Source organism: Hyperoodon ampullatus (assembly GCF_949752795.1).
Source record: "Hyperoodon ampullatus genome assembly, chromosome: 11".
Classification (NCBI taxonomy): domain Eukaryota; kingdom Metazoa; phylum Chordata; class Mammalia; order Artiodactyla; family Ziphiidae; genus Hyperoodon; species Hyperoodon ampullatus.
This window is the reverse complement of record NC_136924.1, coordinates 60,113,713-60,132,274: the sequence shown is the minus strand read 5'-3', so window position 1 is coordinate 60,132,274 and position 18,562 is coordinate 60,113,713. Positions and strand designations below refer to the sequence as shown.

General features: G+C 48.7%; 2 protein-coding genes and 1 long non-coding RNA gene across 7 annotated transcripts; all 3 read right to left on the bottom strand.

Moving 5' to 3' along the window:
• Nucleotides 1–3,159: 3,159 nt before the first annotated feature.
• ZC3H10 (zinc finger CCCH-type containing 10) lies at nucleotides 3,160–6,590 on the bottom strand (the record flags this gene model as incomplete). Of its 2 annotated transcripts, XM_079715568.1 has the most annotated exons (3): nucleotides 3,160–4,513; nucleotides 5,962–6,025; nucleotides 6,470–6,590. In XM_079715568.1, the coding sequence occupies 3 exons, from the start codon at nucleotides 6,588–6,590 to the stop codon at nucleotides 3,160–3,162; spliced, it is 1,539 nt and encodes a 512-aa protein (XP_079571694.1). The 2 variants fall into 2 exon arrangements, with proteins under 2 accessions (XP_079571694.1, XP_079571695.1); XM_079715569.1 differs by lacking the exons at nucleotides 5,962–6,025; nucleotides 6,470–6,590 and adding an exon at nucleotides 5,526–5,585.
• A 715-nt stretch (nucleotides 6,591–7,305) lies between these two features.
• Nucleotides 7,306–8,493, bottom strand: LOC307060895. Of its 3 annotated transcripts, XR_013811160.1 has the most exons (4): nucleotides 8,474–8,493; nucleotides 8,336–8,360; nucleotides 7,931–7,953; nucleotides 7,306–7,655 (listed from the first exon to the last, which is right to left on the bottom strand). It is a non-coding gene; the product is annotated as an uncharacterized lncRNA (long non-coding RNA). The 3 variants fall into 3 exon arrangements; XR_013811161.1 differs by lacking the exon at nucleotides 8,474–8,493 and having other exon boundaries at nucleotides 8,336–8,406; XR_013811162.1 differs by lacking the exons at nucleotides 8,336–8,360; nucleotides 8,474–8,493 and adding an exon at nucleotides 8,169–8,262.
• Nucleotides 8,494–10,190: 1,697 nt separating this feature from the next.
• PA2G4 (proliferation-associated 2G4) lies at nucleotides 10,191–18,044 on the bottom strand. 2 transcript variants are annotated; one of them, XM_079714333.1, is made up of 14 exons: nucleotides 17,814–18,044; nucleotides 15,810–15,938; nucleotides 15,443–15,548; nucleotides 15,281–15,350; nucleotides 14,941–15,033; nucleotides 13,526–13,589; nucleotides 13,203–13,281; nucleotides 12,972–13,050; nucleotides 12,754–12,887; nucleotides 12,000–12,094; nucleotides 11,747–11,874; nucleotides 11,531–11,584; nucleotides 11,249–11,315; nucleotides 10,191–10,416 (listed from the first exon to the last, which is right to left on the bottom strand). In XM_079714333.1, exons 1-13 carry the CDS (start codon nucleotides 17,899–17,901, stop codon nucleotides 11,250–11,252), a joined length of 1,185 nt encoding a protein of 394 aa, XP_079570459.1. In that variant the 5' UTR covers nucleotides 17,902–18,044; the 3' UTR covers nucleotides 10,191–10,416; nucleotide 11,249. The 2 variants fall into 2 exon arrangements, with proteins under 2 accessions (XP_079570459.1, XP_079570460.1); XM_079714334.1 differs by having other exon boundaries at nucleotides 10,191–10,412.
• Nucleotides 18,045–18,562: the final 518 nt, after the last annotated feature.

Genomic DNA, 18,562 nt, shown 5'->3' with positions numbered 1-18,562 from the left:
AAGAATAAGATTTATTTATTTATTTTTTTATTTTTTTGCGGTACGCGGGCCTCTCATTATGGCCTCTCCCGTTGCAGAGCACACGCTCCGGACGCACAGGCTCAGCGGCCATGGCTCACGGGCCCAGCCGCTCCGCGGCATGTGGGATCTTCCCGGACCGGGGCACGAACCCGTGTCCCCTGCATCGGCAGGCGGACTCTCAACCACTGCGCCACCAGGGAAGCCCAAGAATAAGATTTAATTTTTTTGCAGCCAATTGGAAGTCCCATGTTGTTCTCACATGAATTATTGCTAATATAGATCTCTGCATTTGTTTCTCAGATAGGCTCAAGCAATTTTTAGAGGGAAGGTCGGTCAATCCAAATTGACCCTTTGGATTAATTTAGTCAATACAAGTTACAGACACTTTCCATATTACTTAGTGTTTCCTTGTGTTACTGTTGGTAATTGGGCTTTTCATATTTTTATACAATTAAAAAAAACCCCATAGCCCTTGGGTATATCACTAGAGCCTAGAGATTTCTCTAACATGAATGGGCTAATCAACATTTACTAGGCACAAATGTTCAGTTTTGATTCCATCAAACTCTACTGTTAACTGACCCATAATTATTCTCTTATCTGCAATGACTTAGCAGGTGAGAAAGAGGAAAGCAGTTCCTGACATCTGGGAACTGGCCTGACACAGCTAGGCTTTGGAATTATTAGGAGCTGACCTGGGCTCACAGGTACTGTTGGACACAATCTCACAAAACACCAATATCAGACAAGAGTACTCAGTGACTGTGATGAAGTGAGGCAAAAAACAAGATCAGGGCTTCCCTGGTGGCGCAGTGGTTGAGAGTCCGCCTGCCGATGCAGGGGACACGGGTTCGTGCCCCGGTCCGGGAAGATCCCACATGCCACGGAGCGGCTGGGCCCGTGAGCCATGGCCGCTGAGCCTGCGCGTCCGGAGCCTGTGCTCCGCAACGGGAGAGGCCACGGCAGTGAGAGGCCTGCGTACTGCAAAAAAACACAAAAAACAAAAAACGAGATCACTTCACAATTTTGTTTAAGCACTGGACAAGGTCAGTGTGCAAACCACAAAACACCAAACATCCCCCTCTCCCAGCTAATGCAGCTTCAGCTTCACTTTAGTCTGCCCTTTTTCTAGATAAGATAAAGATATGCAATTACAGAATTTCCCCTGCTTCCCTGACAGCACTCAATTTAGATTGAAGCTCCACTTCCTTGAACCTTCCCCCAACTCACTTAATGAAGTTCAAGTCCTGTAGGGTCCTTTCTAACACCCTCTTGAAAGACACACCGTGGTTCCAAATGGCATCCTCTCTCCATCACTGCAATGAGCATTAAACCCACCTTGTTCAATTGCAGGTGTATTCCTGGTGGTCTTTAGCTGGAGCACATTAATAAAGTACATACGACATCTACAGTTTCCCGAATCTATCTCTTTAGAGGTACTTGGCAAAAAAATAATAAAGTTAGCTTGTCAGGGTTTGGCTAGGATGAATTCATGTTGATATCTATGATCACATTTGTCTAAATGCTCATAAACCATCTCTTTTAATAAACCAGAATTGTGCCAGAAAATCAACATTAGGCTTATCAATGTGTGGTTTTTAGAATCCACAAACAATATTTCAGTATTTGCCCATTTTTAGTCTTTAGTGCTGCAGCGCACCCCCCGCCGCCCCACCTTTTTTTTAAATGACTGGCCTTGACCTAGCCCACCATCTCCAACCCCAGGTGTAACCTGAGTGATCAACCAGACAAGAGAGCAAGAGGTAGCAGGAGATATGATGCAGAAAGAACAAACCAGGATCACTCTCTTTACCCCCAAATCCACTGTCCCATAAACTAGACACTAGAGTTGTTTCCCCTCCATCAGCCATGAGCTGAGGAGGAACTGAGGTTTGGCTACTGGGACCCTTGGCCTTACTGACTCTTAATTGGATTTAAAACCTCTGTGGTTCTATGTGGAGGCAGGGGGAAGAAAGGGACGAACCCTGAGGCTTGTGTCCCCAGAAGAACTCTCCTTTCCCCAGCACCTCTTAAGCCTTGAAGGCTTAAGGCACTGGTGACTGAGGAAGGGATGGGGTAGGAGTTACAACTGCTGTCAACTCAGAGACCAACTGCCACCTGCCCTGCTCTGTTTGAGTAAGGGGAGGATCTGTCGATACATATCCCATTCCCATTTCCCAGCACATCCACCCTTCTTAGTACCTGCCCCCTAAATGACCTTAGGAGCCCTGGTTACTAAGGCAACCTGGGAATAGTATGTGCAGATAGAAAGCAAAACAGATGGGACTATTTTTAAACAAGACTAGGTGGCTCCAATGTTTTTACCTCACGAAGTACCTTCCCCAAAGCCCCATCTGATCTTGTTCTGGGTCCCTACCCTTCTTCACTGGCCTCCACCCATCCTTACCACTATGTGAGAGTGAGGTCTGTATTTCATTCTGGCAGGAGAGCTATTTACTGCTCCCATCTTCCACACAGAATATCTAAGCAAGTTTCCACTGCCTCCATTTGTTAAAAATATATTTTTTTTATTTCTTTGGAACGTGGTGGGCCCTGCCCTATGGATGTCCAGGCCAAGCCAAGGTAATGAATGCTCCCCTAGTCTCTGGGCTGGAGTACTATGGTCCCTGCCTTCCCATGGGCCCAGGAGCAGTTCCTGTATTGTCCAACTCAGCTAGGCCCCGAATTGTCTGAAGGCTCCTATCAGGCCTTCTCTCCTGGCCACCCACTTCCCAATCTTTCCTGGCTTCCCCTCTGGGCAGGGTATTTTTTTCTTCCAAAGCCAGTGCTGGAACCTGTGCTGTGCAGAAGAGAGGACAAGACCAACGATGTCCCCCAAATTCCTATCAGAGAACACACAGCCCCTCAGTCAGTCCTTCCTCTGCTGGCTTCAGTCTGCACTCCTATGCAAGCCCCCTCTGTGCGGCTGGAAGGAAGATGGACAAGAGGACCCTCATAAAAGGGAGGTGAGAGAAAACACACCAACCCAACCCCTGCTCAGAAGCAAACTCCTGTAGTCTCTTGTCCTAGTTCATGAGTAAGCCCTTTGGACAGGGCCTGGGAGGGCTAGGCGAGTGGGTAAGGGCCCCTCGACCCCAGCCCTGGGAGGCTATACCAGGGGAGTGTCCATTAGCCCCATCAGTGTGGCATGGCTGTGATACGCATGCTCTGGGAGGCAATGGGGTAAGTCACCATGGGAGTGGTGGTGTGGCTCATTGTGATTCCTGCCAAGGGTTGGGCCATCGACACAGCCACAGGAGCCACAGATACAGCCACAGGAGCCATGGAGACAGGTGGGGGTGCCATTCCCTGGGCAATTGTTTGAGCCAGAGCAGCCGACAGTGGCGTGATCTCTGGGTTCAAGTGTGGGGGTGGGGGTGGTGGAGCGGCAGGCGGTGCAGCATTAGCTGGGGGAGCAGCTGGAGCTCCCGCAGGGGCCACCAGTTCTTGCTGGGACACGGGGCGAGGCTGTAGAGCCTGGCTGCTAAGAGTAGTGTGAGTCTGGGCGATGCCATGGTTAAAAGTGGCGACAGTGCCCACGGTGGGGGCCAGAGTCTGCTCAGTTGCTGGTGCAGTGGAGCTCAGGGTCATGACCTTAGCCTGATTGCGGAACTGGGCATTTTGTTCCAGCAGTACCTCGTTGGTGGCCAGAAGGTTGCTGACCTGCTTCTTTAGCTCCTCTACCCGCTTCCTGAGCATGGCATTCTCTTCCTCTAGCAGCCTGCACTCCACCCCTCGGGGTGGAGCCAGGCTGTATTCATATGATTCAAAATGGGGGCCATCTGGGGGGCAGCATCCACCTCGCCGGCGCTTGGGGCCTGGCTCATGGTCCTCAAAGCCCCTGTCAGGGAGGTCGTAGATATCATAGAGGTCATGACGTCGTCCTGGGGGAACTGGGCCTGTTGAGCCCCCACCACCAGCACCTCCTCCACCCCGGGCATCAAACTCAAAATCCCGCTGCAGGTGACGGAACTTGCACTTGGAGCCTCTCTGGCAATCACCCTTGAGAAAGTCACGGCAGATAGGGACCTCCTCCTTCCCATTTGGTAGGTCAGCTGGTGAAAGGCCCAGGCCGGCTGCCACTTTCTGCCTCAGCCGAGGGGGAAGTTCTCCTGTCTTTTTATAGCCATCCTCATCCTCCTTGGAGCCATGGATGAATCGGCAGTTTGGGCGGCTACACTCCTTGTTCTGGAAGTCGTGGCAGAAGATGAACTCGTTTTTGCTCACCCCCAAGTTGGACACCTCACTCATGTCCGGATGGCGATAGCGGCAACGCTTGCCTCGCTTGCACACATTCCTCAGGAAGTCTCTACAGATAGCATCTGAGCTGGCCCCGCCACTGCCTGCCCCTGTCCCACTGGCCTCCTCGCTGACACCGCCTCCAGGGCCTCCACCGCTGCTCCCAGTGCCGTTGGCATAGCTGTCCCGGTCAGGCATCCTGGTCCCCCCCAACTCAGGGCTTTCTTCCTTTTCTTGCCACCCTTGGTGACTGCTAGGAAAGAGGAGAGCTGTGTCAAACAGGAGTCCTCCAGAGGGGCCAAACTCTTGCTGACTATACGGCAGGCAGTCCAGCAAGAGGCAGGCCAGAGGCACAATGGCTCTGGAAATGGAGAATCTAACGGATGAGAATTCTACCTGGACTGGCTGGCTTGTCAGAAGTCCTGCCCAGGCCCTGTGCACCTGGTCTAGGTCAGAATGATTCACACTTGCCTGGCTGTCGGAGGGAGGGAGCTGGGGTGAAGCTACCTCATCTCACTAACGGTGACATGCCAAGGAGGGAGCAGGGAGAGAACAGTGTTGGATTTTATTTCCCCTTCTGAACTGACCTTATTAAAGTTGTGGAATCAAAATTAAAACTGCTGTTGGTGTCTCATTAGGCCAAGAGGAGACTGGGAACAGTGGCTAAGATAAGTTGGTGAGCTACTAAGGGCTGTGGATAATGGAGTACTGGTGACATTACCTCCCTGACCCCCTCTTCCATGGGATCTCAGGTGAGGACTCTGTGAAGTATCAGATCTCTAGACCCCAGGAAATCCTGAGTAAAAAGACTGGTATCACCAGCTTGAGGGCAATACCTAAACCTGTCATTTTTTGGTATTCTCTCCCAGATTACCATTATTCTCAACTTTAGGGTGGTCAGCCCCCTCTCCCTCCATTTCAGGGGAAGAGTTCTACAGCTGGAATCTCTACTTATAGACCTCAAAAGGACAAAACCATTTGTGGCAAGATCAAGGCAGTAGGAAAGAGTTACTTTCACAGGAACAAGCGACCTTTCTTTCCCCATTCTACACCCCTCCTACCCCTCCATGGGAAGATCCTACTGACATCAAACCACACCATTCCTTGCCCTATAAAGATGTTCTTTACTTACAGACTCTATAAAAGCTTTTAAAATCTCCTCTTTCCCAAAAGAGCTCAAGAACGTCAGTCCACTGCCCTGGTTCTAGCGCTGTCCTCTCCCCACCGCCAACAAGACTCGGAGTCCCTGCTACCACGTGTCTGACCTCTTAAGCCTTTCCTAGCCTTTTCAGGCTCCCCCTGCTGTTCAAATAAGAAAACTTCATATTGTTTCCCCTTGAGTATAAGGGAATCTTTCCAATTTCTTTGGCCTTGACCGCCCCCAACCACCCGGTCCATTGCCTTGACTTTGACTACAAGGCAAAATGAACCCTAAAATGAACCGACTAGGTCACAGGCCAGAGTTACAAGAAAATCTGTAAAAGAGGGGTCATCTTCCTCCAAAGGGAGGTAGTCTCAGAAAGACAGAATCAAGGGAAAAAGTGGGAAAAGAGAAGACACAAATTTTCACTAAAAGGGAAATGACCTGGTGAAAAATAAATGGCATCTATCCAAGCCTGAACCGTGTTACAAGTCCCACCAGAAGCTGATAATCATATCTGATGCTCCTCCCCACCCAACTTTCCCAGGATTGTTTGATACCTGAGGTAGCTCAGGTGAAGTCCGGGGCTCCTGTGGGTCTCCACCTCCACATCACTGCTGGGTTCTGAACAGGAGAAAAACAGAGACTTGGGTGTGAGAAGGGGTAAGAATGGAGAACTACGGGGTGGTTGTTGTAAGAATGAAGTCTGACAAAATGGCAAGAGCTCTGGGCACGTCAAGATTTCCTTAGGATTCAAATTGAACTTCCCCTGTCAAAGGGAGAAGCTGCCAGTAAGAAGAAAGTAGTAAGGAACAGAACTAATTTGGAGAGTCCAGGAGGACGGGTTGGAAAACCAGCCCTGAGTGAACAAAGGGTGAGGGGCACCCCGTCTCAAGGTGAAGGAGGATGTGGGGATCAAAGCCCGGCCTAGGGTTCGGGTTAGGAGCTCCGAACAGGGAGCCGTGCAAGGGCAGCGACTGACAGTGCGATGGCGGATTAGACTTGAGGGCGGTGATTGTGACGCTTCGCAACACCCCAGAGTTTGCGAAAAAAGTCCTAGGAGTTTACCGCAGCATGTCTCTAGCCTGGCAGGTTCTGTGCAGTGCCTCCGGAGCTCAGCCGGGGACCAGGTGAATAGGACACTAAAGGGAGCACTTAATGAAGCGGCGAAGGGGACTCCAGGTGACATCAAGCAGAGGGGATGGGCAGGGCTGTGACGTCACGGAGCTGGCGTTTGCTCGCGAAGCGGGGTCAGTCAGAAAAGGGACTCGGCCCTGATCAAGTCGGTCCTGGGGGGCCTTGTGTAGCCCGGCCGAGCCCAGCCACTGGGCCGGCCCCGACTCCTCCCCTCCGGGCGCGGCCTCCACCTAAGTCTCCCGCCTCCCTCACCTGCCGCCGCCGCCGTAGTTGCTGCTGCCGCCTGCCGGTCCTCTAGCTTCGACAAAGAGCCGCCTTCCCTAGCGCCCTTCCGCTTCCTGCGGAAGAAATGACACTCTAGCCACCAGACCCGGAACCACACTCTATGATGTGCGAGTACTTGCGCAAGCCGCAGGAAGTTCCCAGCAAGCTTTGCGCGTCACCATGGCAACCCGACCCAACAGCAAAGAACTCCCAAAGCGAGACTTTGTAATGCAGGCCTAGGCAAGGGAGGAGGGGAACCACTTTTTGCCCCTATGCCCGCGAGATCAACTTGAAAACTGTTCCTGGCGTGTGTAACAAACACCCTTTCCAAGAAGTAAGGGCCACCCAATGCTCCAGCAGCTCCGAGGGCCGGAACCCCCACACCCGACTTGCAGCCTAAGTAGCTTGCTTGACGTCCTCTACATCACAGGGTAGAGAGGTCGACTGTACTGGTACAGAATCCCCAGCCAATGGAACCATAAAAACCACATAACACACAAGACGAATTTTTTTCTTCAGCTAAGACAGCAAAAGAGATGATTTATTGTTACATGTTACATTCAGCCACAACTGAGAATAGAGCTAGTCCAGTATGTCAAAGGTCCAGGGCAAAGGACCAAAAGGGACCGTTTTGATACGAGCAAGGTGGGTCTCTCAAAGGCGGTCGAGGCGATCAGAATGGCCATCGATGTTCCAGATCCACTGAGACAAGTTCTAGACAGTAGGCAAGCAGTCCAACAATTTGTACCAGCGACCCTGGCCTCTGGCTTCCCTTGTTTCTGCTCCTGTGGCTTCCATGGGTGTACAAGTTTACTTGGACCTCTGCCTCATCTTTCTTCTTTTGCGCTTCAGCCTGAAAACCAGACATAAGAATACACCTCCTGCCCACAAACCCGAGTTCAGTCTTTCCCTCCCATTTTACATCTAGACACAATACAAGGGACGGGTAAAATCAACAAACGATACGATGCTACCGTCTTGTGTCCCAACTCCTGGCTTTGGCCAGTCAATGCTCATAACGTTTTTCACCTAAAGATGTTTTAGGTTTCTAAACCAAATGTTCCTCCCAAGTTTTATCCAAGGCGCGCTCCACTTCCCCCCTCCTGTAATGGAAACGTCTCAGCATACCTGCGCATTCGCTTCTTCCTCCACTGGCAACCGATCATAACCAGAGGCAGAGAATGAAACAAGGTATCATTAGTTTTAGTAACAAGTTTAGGCAGGGATATGAAGAGCATTATATGAGTAACCACATCAACAATTTGGACTCCCACCCGGATCCCAGACGTAAAACCCCGAATCCCGCATGCGCTCTTCTACTCCCGCCCTCTCTCGCACTCCCAGCCTCTCTCACCACAGCACTTACCCACCACTTCCTTTGCTTCTCCCCAAACTATCCCTCCTCTCCCAACATATCTTGGGCACTCTTGAGAAACCAGCGATCCCGGAACGATGCCGGACTTCCCTTGCCAAGGTCTACCCCCACAATCGCCAATTCTTTACAGCCTCAGCTCACTGCCAGGGACTGCTTACCTTCGCTCTCATGGCGCGGAGGTTTCTACGGGGAAAGAAAAAAAGTTTGCAGTTAGTTTGCTATAACGATGGTAAGTGCAGAGATCAGATGTTAACGGATTGCACTCGGAATCCGAACACAGCAGCACAGACACTCACCTCCGAAGATGGCGCTAAGGCCGAGAGAGAGGTAGAGCCCCGCCTATGGATATTTAATGGGACGCTCACTGTCGTCATTTCCGCTGTCTCGCCCTGCCCCTAGGGGCGGGGCTGCCCGAGGGGAGTAACAATAGCTTTCGGCCTTAGGTACCTGAGAAGTGATTGAATTAGGAAAGTTCTGTTGGAAAACAGTATTTTGAGTTTGAGTTACAAAATTCCCCTTCCCCCAGTTTTATTATGAGGATACTGTATTATTTAAATATGAGCACATACTTCCAATAAGAGACCTAGAGGTGCAAACGAGCAAAGGACAGCTACTTCCGCCTTCCCTCTCATTGCTTCATGGGAGTTGCAGTTTGCTGGCGATATCCTCCATTTTACTATGGATAGGTGCAGATTGAACAAAAACTCCTGATTTGTTTTACTGGTTTACCTTCTTTTCTTTTTTTTTTTTTTTAACCTTATTTTCTAAACTAAATTGCTGCAGGGAGCTTCTATTTTGGAACTTACAAAGGTCCTAAGATTTCAGAACATTGTAAGGATGTAAAGTGAGGAGTCGAGAAAGCTGTCATACTACAGAGAACTTTGTAACTATCGAAGATAAACTCTTTTCCTAGCCAAGTCCGGTCTTTCTCTACAATGCCTGAGGCAGATTGCCACTATATTCCTGGCCACGATGCATCTTGTTCAGAAAATACTTAAGTGATTCTCCTTCTGCATAGGGTGAAAATCAAACCAATGGACAGAGGGGAAGCAAGATGAGCTACACATTTCTTTAAGGCAAGAATGGTATTTGATGGCAAGACAACTTCCCAGTCTCACGGTATGGTTAGGTCAGAAGTAGCCGGAAAAGACACCCAAAGATTTGGCTACAGTTATGAAGGATGAAAGAGAACCCTTCATCATACAGACTTCACCTTATTCACTGTAAGATATGGTATGGCCTGTTATAATCCCTTTTTTAGTGGTTTCCCTTTATAAAATTTCACTTTTTAGCTCTGGAAAAACAAGGTTTCTAAATTTAGGGCCCTTGTTCCAAGTGCTTAAGCGGTTCTCGTATTGTCACCAGCAGAAGGTAATGTGTTTGAAAACAAAAAACCCCAGGATTATTTTTATATCAAATCCACTGGGATCTCACCTGTTGATTGCCCACTGTCTGTAAGTTCTCATGAAGGGATGTGTTCAGTTTCGTTCAGCATAGTATCTTCAGGTCAGCAATGCCTCATATGTAAGATGCTCTAATACAAATTACCCATCCAATCTCAGGCTGGCCCTGAAAAATTGCATAACACTAAATGCATTCTTCCTGGCTTCCTAAATCAAGATAATCACTTGCATACAGTGTTCTTATTTTTTGCAGTAAACATTAATGTCCTGAACAGTGTCGGCAGCAAGGTTTGTTTTTACTTCAGAAAACTAAATCACAAAGTCCCATAGAAAATGTACTCTTTTCAGAGAACCCAGGATTTATGTCTCCCCAACCCAAGGTATTCCTTGTTTTAGAAAGGTAAAATATGGCTATAGAAAACTGGTTCCAGGGACTTCCCTGGCAGTCCAGTGGTTAAGATTCTGCATGGGTTCAATCCCTGGTCGGGGAACTAAGATTCTGCATGCCAAACAAAACAAAACAAAACAAAACACAAAACAGGTTCCAAATGATCATCACTTCAACTCACACTCTCCCACCGCCATCAAATAAGAGCAGCAAACAAAGACACATGATTATGAGCAAATCCAAATTTATTTTAACGCCATGTCATTTTCAATGTTTTTAAAAACCTTGTAAGTTAGCAGGAGCCCTAGTTCCCTGGGACAGCATGCCAGAGGTACTGAAATTCATCACCTTTCTCTCCAAACCCCTAGCAATTCATCCAAGTCCACAGCTTCAGAAAGCCAGGAGTTTTGTCTCTTCAATCAGTCTGCTCCTCTGGTTCCAGGTCTTTCTTTCAAGAAAGGGAGGTCAAAATATTTCAAACAGGGAACAAAACCACAGTGGAGCTTCCGACTCAGGTTTCTAAGACAGAGCAAGGGAAGAATCCCATTGACTCCAAAGAAATGGACATGGTTGAGATGGATTACTTCTTTACAGCCTTGTGGCGGGGGAAAAAAATGTCCTGCAGAACAAAATTGACTACAAAGATTTACAAATGAGGATCCATTTGATAGATGAGAATCCCTTGGTAAACGCAGGCTCCAGCTCCTAAAAATGGGAGGGGCCTGACTAGACAGCCTGGATCATAAAAGGAATCTGCCACATGTGAAGAAAAACAGTCTGAAGAATAGCTCCTCTATTTTGAGGCCTGATAAAATACTTGGGGAGAGTGGGAAAAGAGGAACAAGCCCCAACAGATGGGAAAATGCTGACACTGGAGTGGTATAAAAAAATTTCAGCTGAGTTTTTAGTGGTGGTGGCTACTTTAGCCTCTTCCCCGTTCTGTTGTAGGGTCATAAACCTCGACCAAGCAGAGAATAGTAGAAAAAGGCTACAAAGAGGGGCTTGAAGACGATGGATTTTGACTCCTGAATTTATTATTCAATTTCTCTTTTCTATTTAAAGTAGTCTTCGATGGCTGGGAAGCCTGGCCTCCCAAGACCAGAGTCAGTTGGAGCTGGTTGTTGTTGGAAGGGGGCTGGGTTGGGGGACTGGGATGAGGACAGGGAGACCCCGCTCTGCTGGTGGTCCTGGGTGGAGAAGACGAACTGCACTTCACAGAGCCTGGGGTGTGGTGGGAAGGGGATGAGGCAGGAGTGGCAAGCTGGGGGGATGGGACCCACCTCAGTCCCCAGCTTCATTTTCTTCTAAAGTTTCCCCACTGGTGGCATTCTCTGCAGTCTTAGAGGCCTACATTCATGGAAAGGAGAGGGAGAAGACATGTCAGTTTCCAACTTAGGGTAGTGTCTGGGGGACCAAGGACAAAAATATCCTAATTCTCTAGGTCAGGGCTGAGACGGGGAGAAATAAGGACATACAGAAATCTATACACCCACCATGACCCAGGAAGGTGGAATAAAGAGGGATCAGGTTCACCCTGCCAGAGAGGGATGATTGTAACGAACCTTCTTTTTTTTCTTTTTCTGGGTTTTCCGACTTGCCGAACTCTGGAGGAGGGCCTGGAACGTATAGAAGGAAGAAGGAAAACAAATTTTGAGGAATGTGGAGCAAATACCAAGTGCTACTCTCAGCACTGTAGCTCTCTTCAGGACCTTCCCATCACTTATCCCTCACTCCCAAGACAAGTGCCACGTGCCCGCCCCTTTCCATCCCACACTAACCTTGAGCTCTGCATCCTGGACCTCCATCTCAGACTTATAAAGGTCAGGCTCAAAGGGACCACTGGTTATCCGCATGGGGCCATTGGGCATAAGCAAAACTGTAAATTTAAACTGGGCAACAAATTCACCTATGAGAGAAACAAAGTATTTTGATAAAATGTTCCCTTGTCATCCATCCTCTTTTCTGTGAGCTATAGGGAGGAGGGGACCATAATCAGGAGCTCCAAAGTACAACTCTCTTCTTAGAACTCACCCTCCTTCTCATAGAGAACATTAAATGGTTGTAGCAGTTCGTGTTTGGCGCACTCCACCACACCCATGCGGGCCTTCTTCTCATCTTCAAATGCTCTGGGGAGGGAGAGACAAATTCAGGTATCCTTATCTCCTTATTATGTCTTACCATTTTGCTCATGTTTTTAAATAACTCCTACCCTCAGGCAGAAATCATGCGTAGGATTGCTTTTTTACACTACCTTCTATGAGAGGGAGATGGCGAGAGGGAGAGAAGGCATGCACACAGGCTGGAGCTACAAGTCTAGGCAGGAGAGGAAAGAGAGGGAGGGAAAGGTGGGGGAAGGAAAAGTGCTCCTGGGGGCTTCCCTGGTGGCGCAGTGGTTAAGAATCCGCCTGCCAATGCAGGGGACACAGGTTCGAGCCCTGGTCCGGGAAGTTCCCACATGCCGTGGAGCAACTAAGCCTGGGTGCCACAACTACTGAGCCTGCGCTCTAGAGCCCGCGAGCCACAACTACTGAAGCCCGCGAGACTACAGCCCATGCTCCACAACAAGAGAAGCCACCGCAATGAGAAGCCCGCGCACCGCAACGAAGAGTAGCCCCCGCTCGCCGCAACTAGAGAAAGCACGCATGCAAGGAAGACCCAACACAGCCAAAAATAAATATAAAAAAAAAATAAATAAATAATAAATAAATAAAAAAGAGTGCTCCTGGGTGTGTGGTCTATGGGTCAGACTGGTTCCAAGCCCTGTGCTTGCTAAGTGCAGTAGTACCTTAAAGTAAAAGGCATGGCATCAAAACGCCTTTCAACCTCACTGAAGAAGGCACGAGAAGTTTTCATTTTCAGGCCATACTGCTTAGAAGGGTCTCTTTTGTAAATGGTGGTTCTCTGTCCTGCATCCTTGGCCTAAAAAAGATCACAGTTTGGTCTGGTGCTCTTGGAACATACCCTCAGCCGCCCCCGCTGCTAGCTCTGGTAAACATTCCTCACCTTGCCCTCTCCTGAGCTGACGAGAACATCCACAGCATATACTTCATGTACCTCAAATTCAACTTTCTCATGGTCCTTCCTAAAAGGAACAGAAAGGGAACCAAAAAGAGCAATAAGTAATTCCTGGTGTTTAGAGTAGAAAGTAGATAAGATTAGCCTGGAGTATGGAAGGATAAGTTCATGACTAGTCTGGTATGACAGAAGGTACAGGGTGGGATACAGGGCACCTACTTCTGCTGGTCTGTGGGATTCTGGATAATGGTTTTCTCTCCATCGATGACATGCTGCTTCAATTGGTGTGACAGCATACCTGCAGATCGGACAAAGTCTATGGTACCACTCACCTAGAATCCCAAAAGGTTTCCAACCCACCCACCCAAGTAGAATCATGGAGCAGACAATGAGAGCAAAGTGCCTGGCTATGGAAACACAGGGCACTGAGGTTTTTGGCTTGGATTATGTCAGAGCCAAGATGGATCCTCAAGGGAGCAAAAGTCTTAATTCTGCAAAACCACTCATACTTAGACCCCCAATCCTACTATCTGAGGTCTCACCTTCTATTGGTGTGCAATTAAATGAGTGGGCAACTTTGTTCCAGGCTTCTGTCACTTGTGTGTTCTAGAAGTACAAGATCAAATAAAAGATAAGATACAGGGGCTAGTAAGTTGTCTACCATGAGAACAAGAAGCATAAAAGAACTGAGAGATCTAATATCCTCAAGCAAGTGCAATGATTCTCATTGGTTTTTCACTTCATAGGCCCCATCATCCCTAGAGCCTAGAAATTACATTTGCATACCACTTTACAAAGCACTTTCACGAAGATGGTCTACTTAGATAACGATTCTGTAAGGTGAATAGCGCAGATCTACAACCCAGTCTAGAGGAAACTGAGGCTCAGAAAGGTTACATGATTTGCCCAGGGTTAAACCAGTTAACCAAAAGAACCTGGTATAAACCCAGGTTTTCTGACCACAGTGTTTAGTCCATTATACCTGGAATTCTAACCTGTTGAAAGGGTACAGAAACTCTTTTTTACATGGATGATCTTGATCTTCACAGCCATGTGATAATAAGGCACAACTTAATTTTCCCCACTTTACGGATGAGGAAATTTGAACTTGAAGTTATTTAAAATCAGTAGGGGGTGGCAAGAGGGTGAGAATTCAGAAAGTCTAATGTCATAGCTAGACAACAGCCACTATATTAACAGTACCTTCCAGTGAAAAGACACAATATAAATAATGAAAAGACACAGTATATAAATAATAAAAATAATTAACGTGCAAAATAATAATAGCTGACACAAGGGCTTACTATGTGCCAAGTACTGTTCAAAGAGCTTTATGGTAGCTCTATGAAGTAGGTACCACTGTAAGAAACCTACAACAGAGGTTTAAGTAAAAATGATGCAATTAAGTTACAATGGGGACAAACTGATGAAAAGTGTAAAGAAGAGAGCACAGAAAAAAAGAGGATGCTTTAAGTATTGAACAGGTCTCTGAAATCTAAGTGTTAGGGGAAAATCTCCACTAATAGTCTAACACACTGAATTGTATGAATTCATGAGCAGATTATGATCCCTGGGCTTCCTAATATTGTCTTGCAAGGGGCTTTGGCCTCTTTGCCACCAATTTACTGGTACTATTATGATTTTTGTTTTATAAGCTTTTAAAATTGAGTTTTAAAACTGTGGTATCTGTGTTTTATTGTAAGCTCTCCATCTCAAATTATTCTGGGGAAAGATGCACATCCAAAATATGAAAAAAGGATCTCTACAGGCTCCATGAGAAAGGGACCACATATCCCCTTACACCTAGCATGATACCATCTAAGGTAGGCACTCAGATTTAACTGCTCTTTGGTATTACTCTTTAATTCCTGCCTCTTCTCTTTCAGTACAGAATAGCTGTAGATGCCTAATGCATCTTTGGCTCTAACAAGCTTTGGAGTTGGACTCAACAGCTTACCTGGTTTCCAGGTTTGACCAGGCGTAGGGCAGCTTCAGCACAAAGGTGAGCTGCCTTAATGACATCTGCTTTCCGCCCTGTTACTTGGGTCCCCTGTAGATAAGGAAATGCAGTGAGTGCCTTCCTGGAAAGCTCTTTAACTCAGCTGGTCTTTCAGTTAATATCTGTTTGTGTCCATTACACAGCCAGTGGTCAGGAGAGAATACACCCTTTCCCCTTTCATTTCTCTAGATACTCTCTCAAAACTTGCGTGGTGGGGGGGCTGGGGATAAGAAGCGAGCAGCAGTGCGCCCTCCCCCACTCCCCACCGGCTGAACAGAGTTCAAAGTGGTCCACCTACCAGAGCTACATCAACCACAAAAGTGTGAGCCACATTAGCGATGAAGCCATCCACATGGACCCCAAGGTCGCTGAAAAGCAAGAGCAGAGTACAGCATTAGCAACTGGCACTACTGTGAATGCTTAGGAAAAAGACAAGTGCTCTAAAATAGTTTAAGCTTACATTTTTACCAAGTCACCTTCCTTGAGAATATAGTCCTGGTCGCTCTTCAAAGGGGAGAAGTGACATACACAGTTATTTACTGAAATGCTGGTGGGAAAGGCAATACCTGTAAAGAGACAATCAGCCTTACTGCCTTGCTCACTCTCTTGGAGCCCTGTTGCCCCTCAGAAAGATGAGTGGATTTTCTTCAGGGTCTTGCTTAAGCTTGACCAGTTTGGATTGGGTGGGAAACTGCTTGAATCCCCCTTGCCATTCCAAATCTCCAAATATCTCAACGAGTGCTGGGGTAGGGGTTGCATCATTACAATAAAACAAACAGGACTGAATAAGGGTCAAACTTAGGAAATTCGTGGGGGATTGTTTTTACCTTTCTTCATTTCTTTTTCTTTTTTGAAAATCTTCCCTGTCTCTTCCATTATCATGGCATCACCTTTCTCACACAGGCTCAGTACCGACACACCTGAACAGGATGCTTCCACCAAAGACCGAAGTACCCCTGGGAACAGAACCCCGTATCAGTCCTGCATGTGTTGTGTAAGTTACCATCCAAGAAACACCTAGAAGTTGGACTTAGAGTTTCTAATATTCCCTAGTGCCATTGCTCAAAGGATGAAAGAGGGAATAAGTTTTGTCTCTTGCAATGTACCTCCCTATAATCTCGAAATCTCTACCTTCCTTTCCTGAAATAAAAAAGCCAACACTCCCTTTCCTCCCTTATATAGTGTGACAACTGGGTATGCACCATCTGTCTCCTTAGGCAAGGGAGACTTTCAAAGATGGTATCTGTGGTGTGGTAGGACAGGATTATGAACTTCAAGGGGGTTCTCACCAAGGTATCCAACATACATGCAAAGCAGCCTGGAGGAAATTTATAGGCGTCAGGGACAACAGGAAGGTAGACATACAATTGCTGACTCCAAGCTGATGCACTGTTAAATGCTACCTTCTTCCCTTCCCAGACACCCCAATTAGATGTTAGTAATCCCAATTTATGTAGACTTATTTCTTCAAATAACAAGTCAAGGAGACTTAAACTAAGGTCCCTGGGCTTCAGCAAGCTCTGCTTTTAGCAGGTTTCAAAGAGGTATGTGACCCCAAAGAGTTAACTAAGGTCCCTGGGCTTCAGCAAGCTCTGCTTTTAGCAGGTTTCAAAGAGGTGTGTGACCCCAAAGAGTTTCAAACTGGTATCTGGAATCACAAGTGCCTCAGAAGTTATAAACTGCAAGAGGGAAAAAAATTTTTTTTCTGATCCAAACCACTACATGTCCATTATGTTATAAAGCATTGTTTTGTTCACCGGATACCCTCTCCATGGCCCATCCTGGACTTCAGATTTGATTTCTGTTATCCAAGTTTTGGTGATTCTTTGGAAGTCTGAAAAACTCAGGTTTTCAGCCATAGGATCAAAGGCATCCTAAATGCCTATCTTTACTGTCAAAACCATTTAAAAGCCCAAAGACAAGCACTTTCTGTCCCCCAACTGGGTTTTAAATTGGAAAGAGAGAAGACAGAAAGTGAGACATCTGTCCAGAGTGGCAGGCAGCTGCTGAGTAAGTCAGAGCACAGTCCTAATATTCTGAGATTCTAACATCAGTCCCCCCCCTGCAACAGTACTATTCACAGGTTTGCCTAGTTGGGGGGAGAAGGACCTCAAAACACTCCTAAAGTTGTGAAACCCTTGAGAACAATCAAATTTGACGACTAACTAAAGCCATCTGCGCAGATTGGAGGTAGTGATGAATAACTTTGAGAACAGTGAGATACATCTCCAAGAGTTATGGGGTGCCCTCCAACGGTCCCTGAGCTGGCCCAAGAGTAGAAGGCGGCCCCCACCAAGGAAGGAGCTGAAGTAAAGAACGAAAAACTACAACAAAGCACGTGGTAGGGAAGCTGGTGTCAGGGACCACAGCGGAGGGAGCCGGCGATCCGCAGGGGACCTGGCAACACGTGCCGGCTAGGCTCCTGACGGCGGAGAGCCGCTACAAAATAGAGGGGCGCTTCCTTTTCGAGATGGCTTCGCTGCTGCCAAAATCAGAGACAGAGATCCGGACTGAAGGGTGAGGGGCAGGAGATCCGCCTCGCCTCCTTACCAACCGCCTAGGGTTGGAGCCGGCCGGAGGCCCAGCTCTCCGCCCCTCCCGGCTGCCCGCTCGCCCGCCCGCATCTCCAGAGACTCCAGCCCAGGCCTAGCCTCTCAGGTCCCAGGCGTGACACGGAGCCTCCCCACCACGCCACCTCCAGCAGACCTGCGCGGGGCCCTCACTAGCCCACACTGCATGACCCCACCGCTCCAGTCCCTCGGGGGCCAGCTCAATACCGTCCCCCTTGCCTCTCCCAGCCTCGATCTCCGGACCCCTGAGGCCGCACTCACGGTTGGCAATGTCGCCCCCCATCTTATACTTGGTCACGACCAGGTCCTCGGCGATAGTTTGCTCCTGCTGCTCGTCCTCGCCCGACATCTTCCCACCACCACCACCACTGCAGCTTCGTTTCTCCTGAACCGCCGCCTCTGTCGCCCTTCCCAGCCACAGGCAGTTGCCACAGTCCCTTCGATCCGCGAGGAGAGCGCGAGCAAAAGCGCGAGCAAGCTAGGGAGCGGAGGGCGGGCGAGAGCGAGAAACTGCGAGCGCGCGGGCTGAGGCGCAGGGCACGCTGGGACAACGAGTCCCTCCTACCGCCAGCCTCTAGCCCCCCTCGCGGGCTATTAAACTACAATTCCCAGCCTGCCTTTCGCGTCCCTAAGCCAGGCCCTGGGGCCTTGCCCTCCGAGGGCCTCGCACGCCGGAATCGCCGAGCACGCTGGGAAGGGTCAGGCTCCGGCGGGAAGGCGGAGCCGTTGGAGAGCGTGAGGGGAAGCGTGGTCTCTCCCGGAAAAACCACAATCACCAGGAGCGCTGAGCGAGAACCCGTAATAGAGAGGGACGGGCTAAGGGAGAAGGGGCGGAGCTACGGCGGGGAAGTGTGTTTGGAGGCTGCGGGGCAGGGTGGAGCCGAGGCGAGTCGGGGAGATTGCGTTAAGGGCGGGGAGGCCGGGTACGCCCTTCCCCGGATCCCTGGAGCGGCAGGAGGGACCGGCCCGGCCAGTCCGCTCGTCCTCAGGTGCTGGGAGAACCGGGAGGG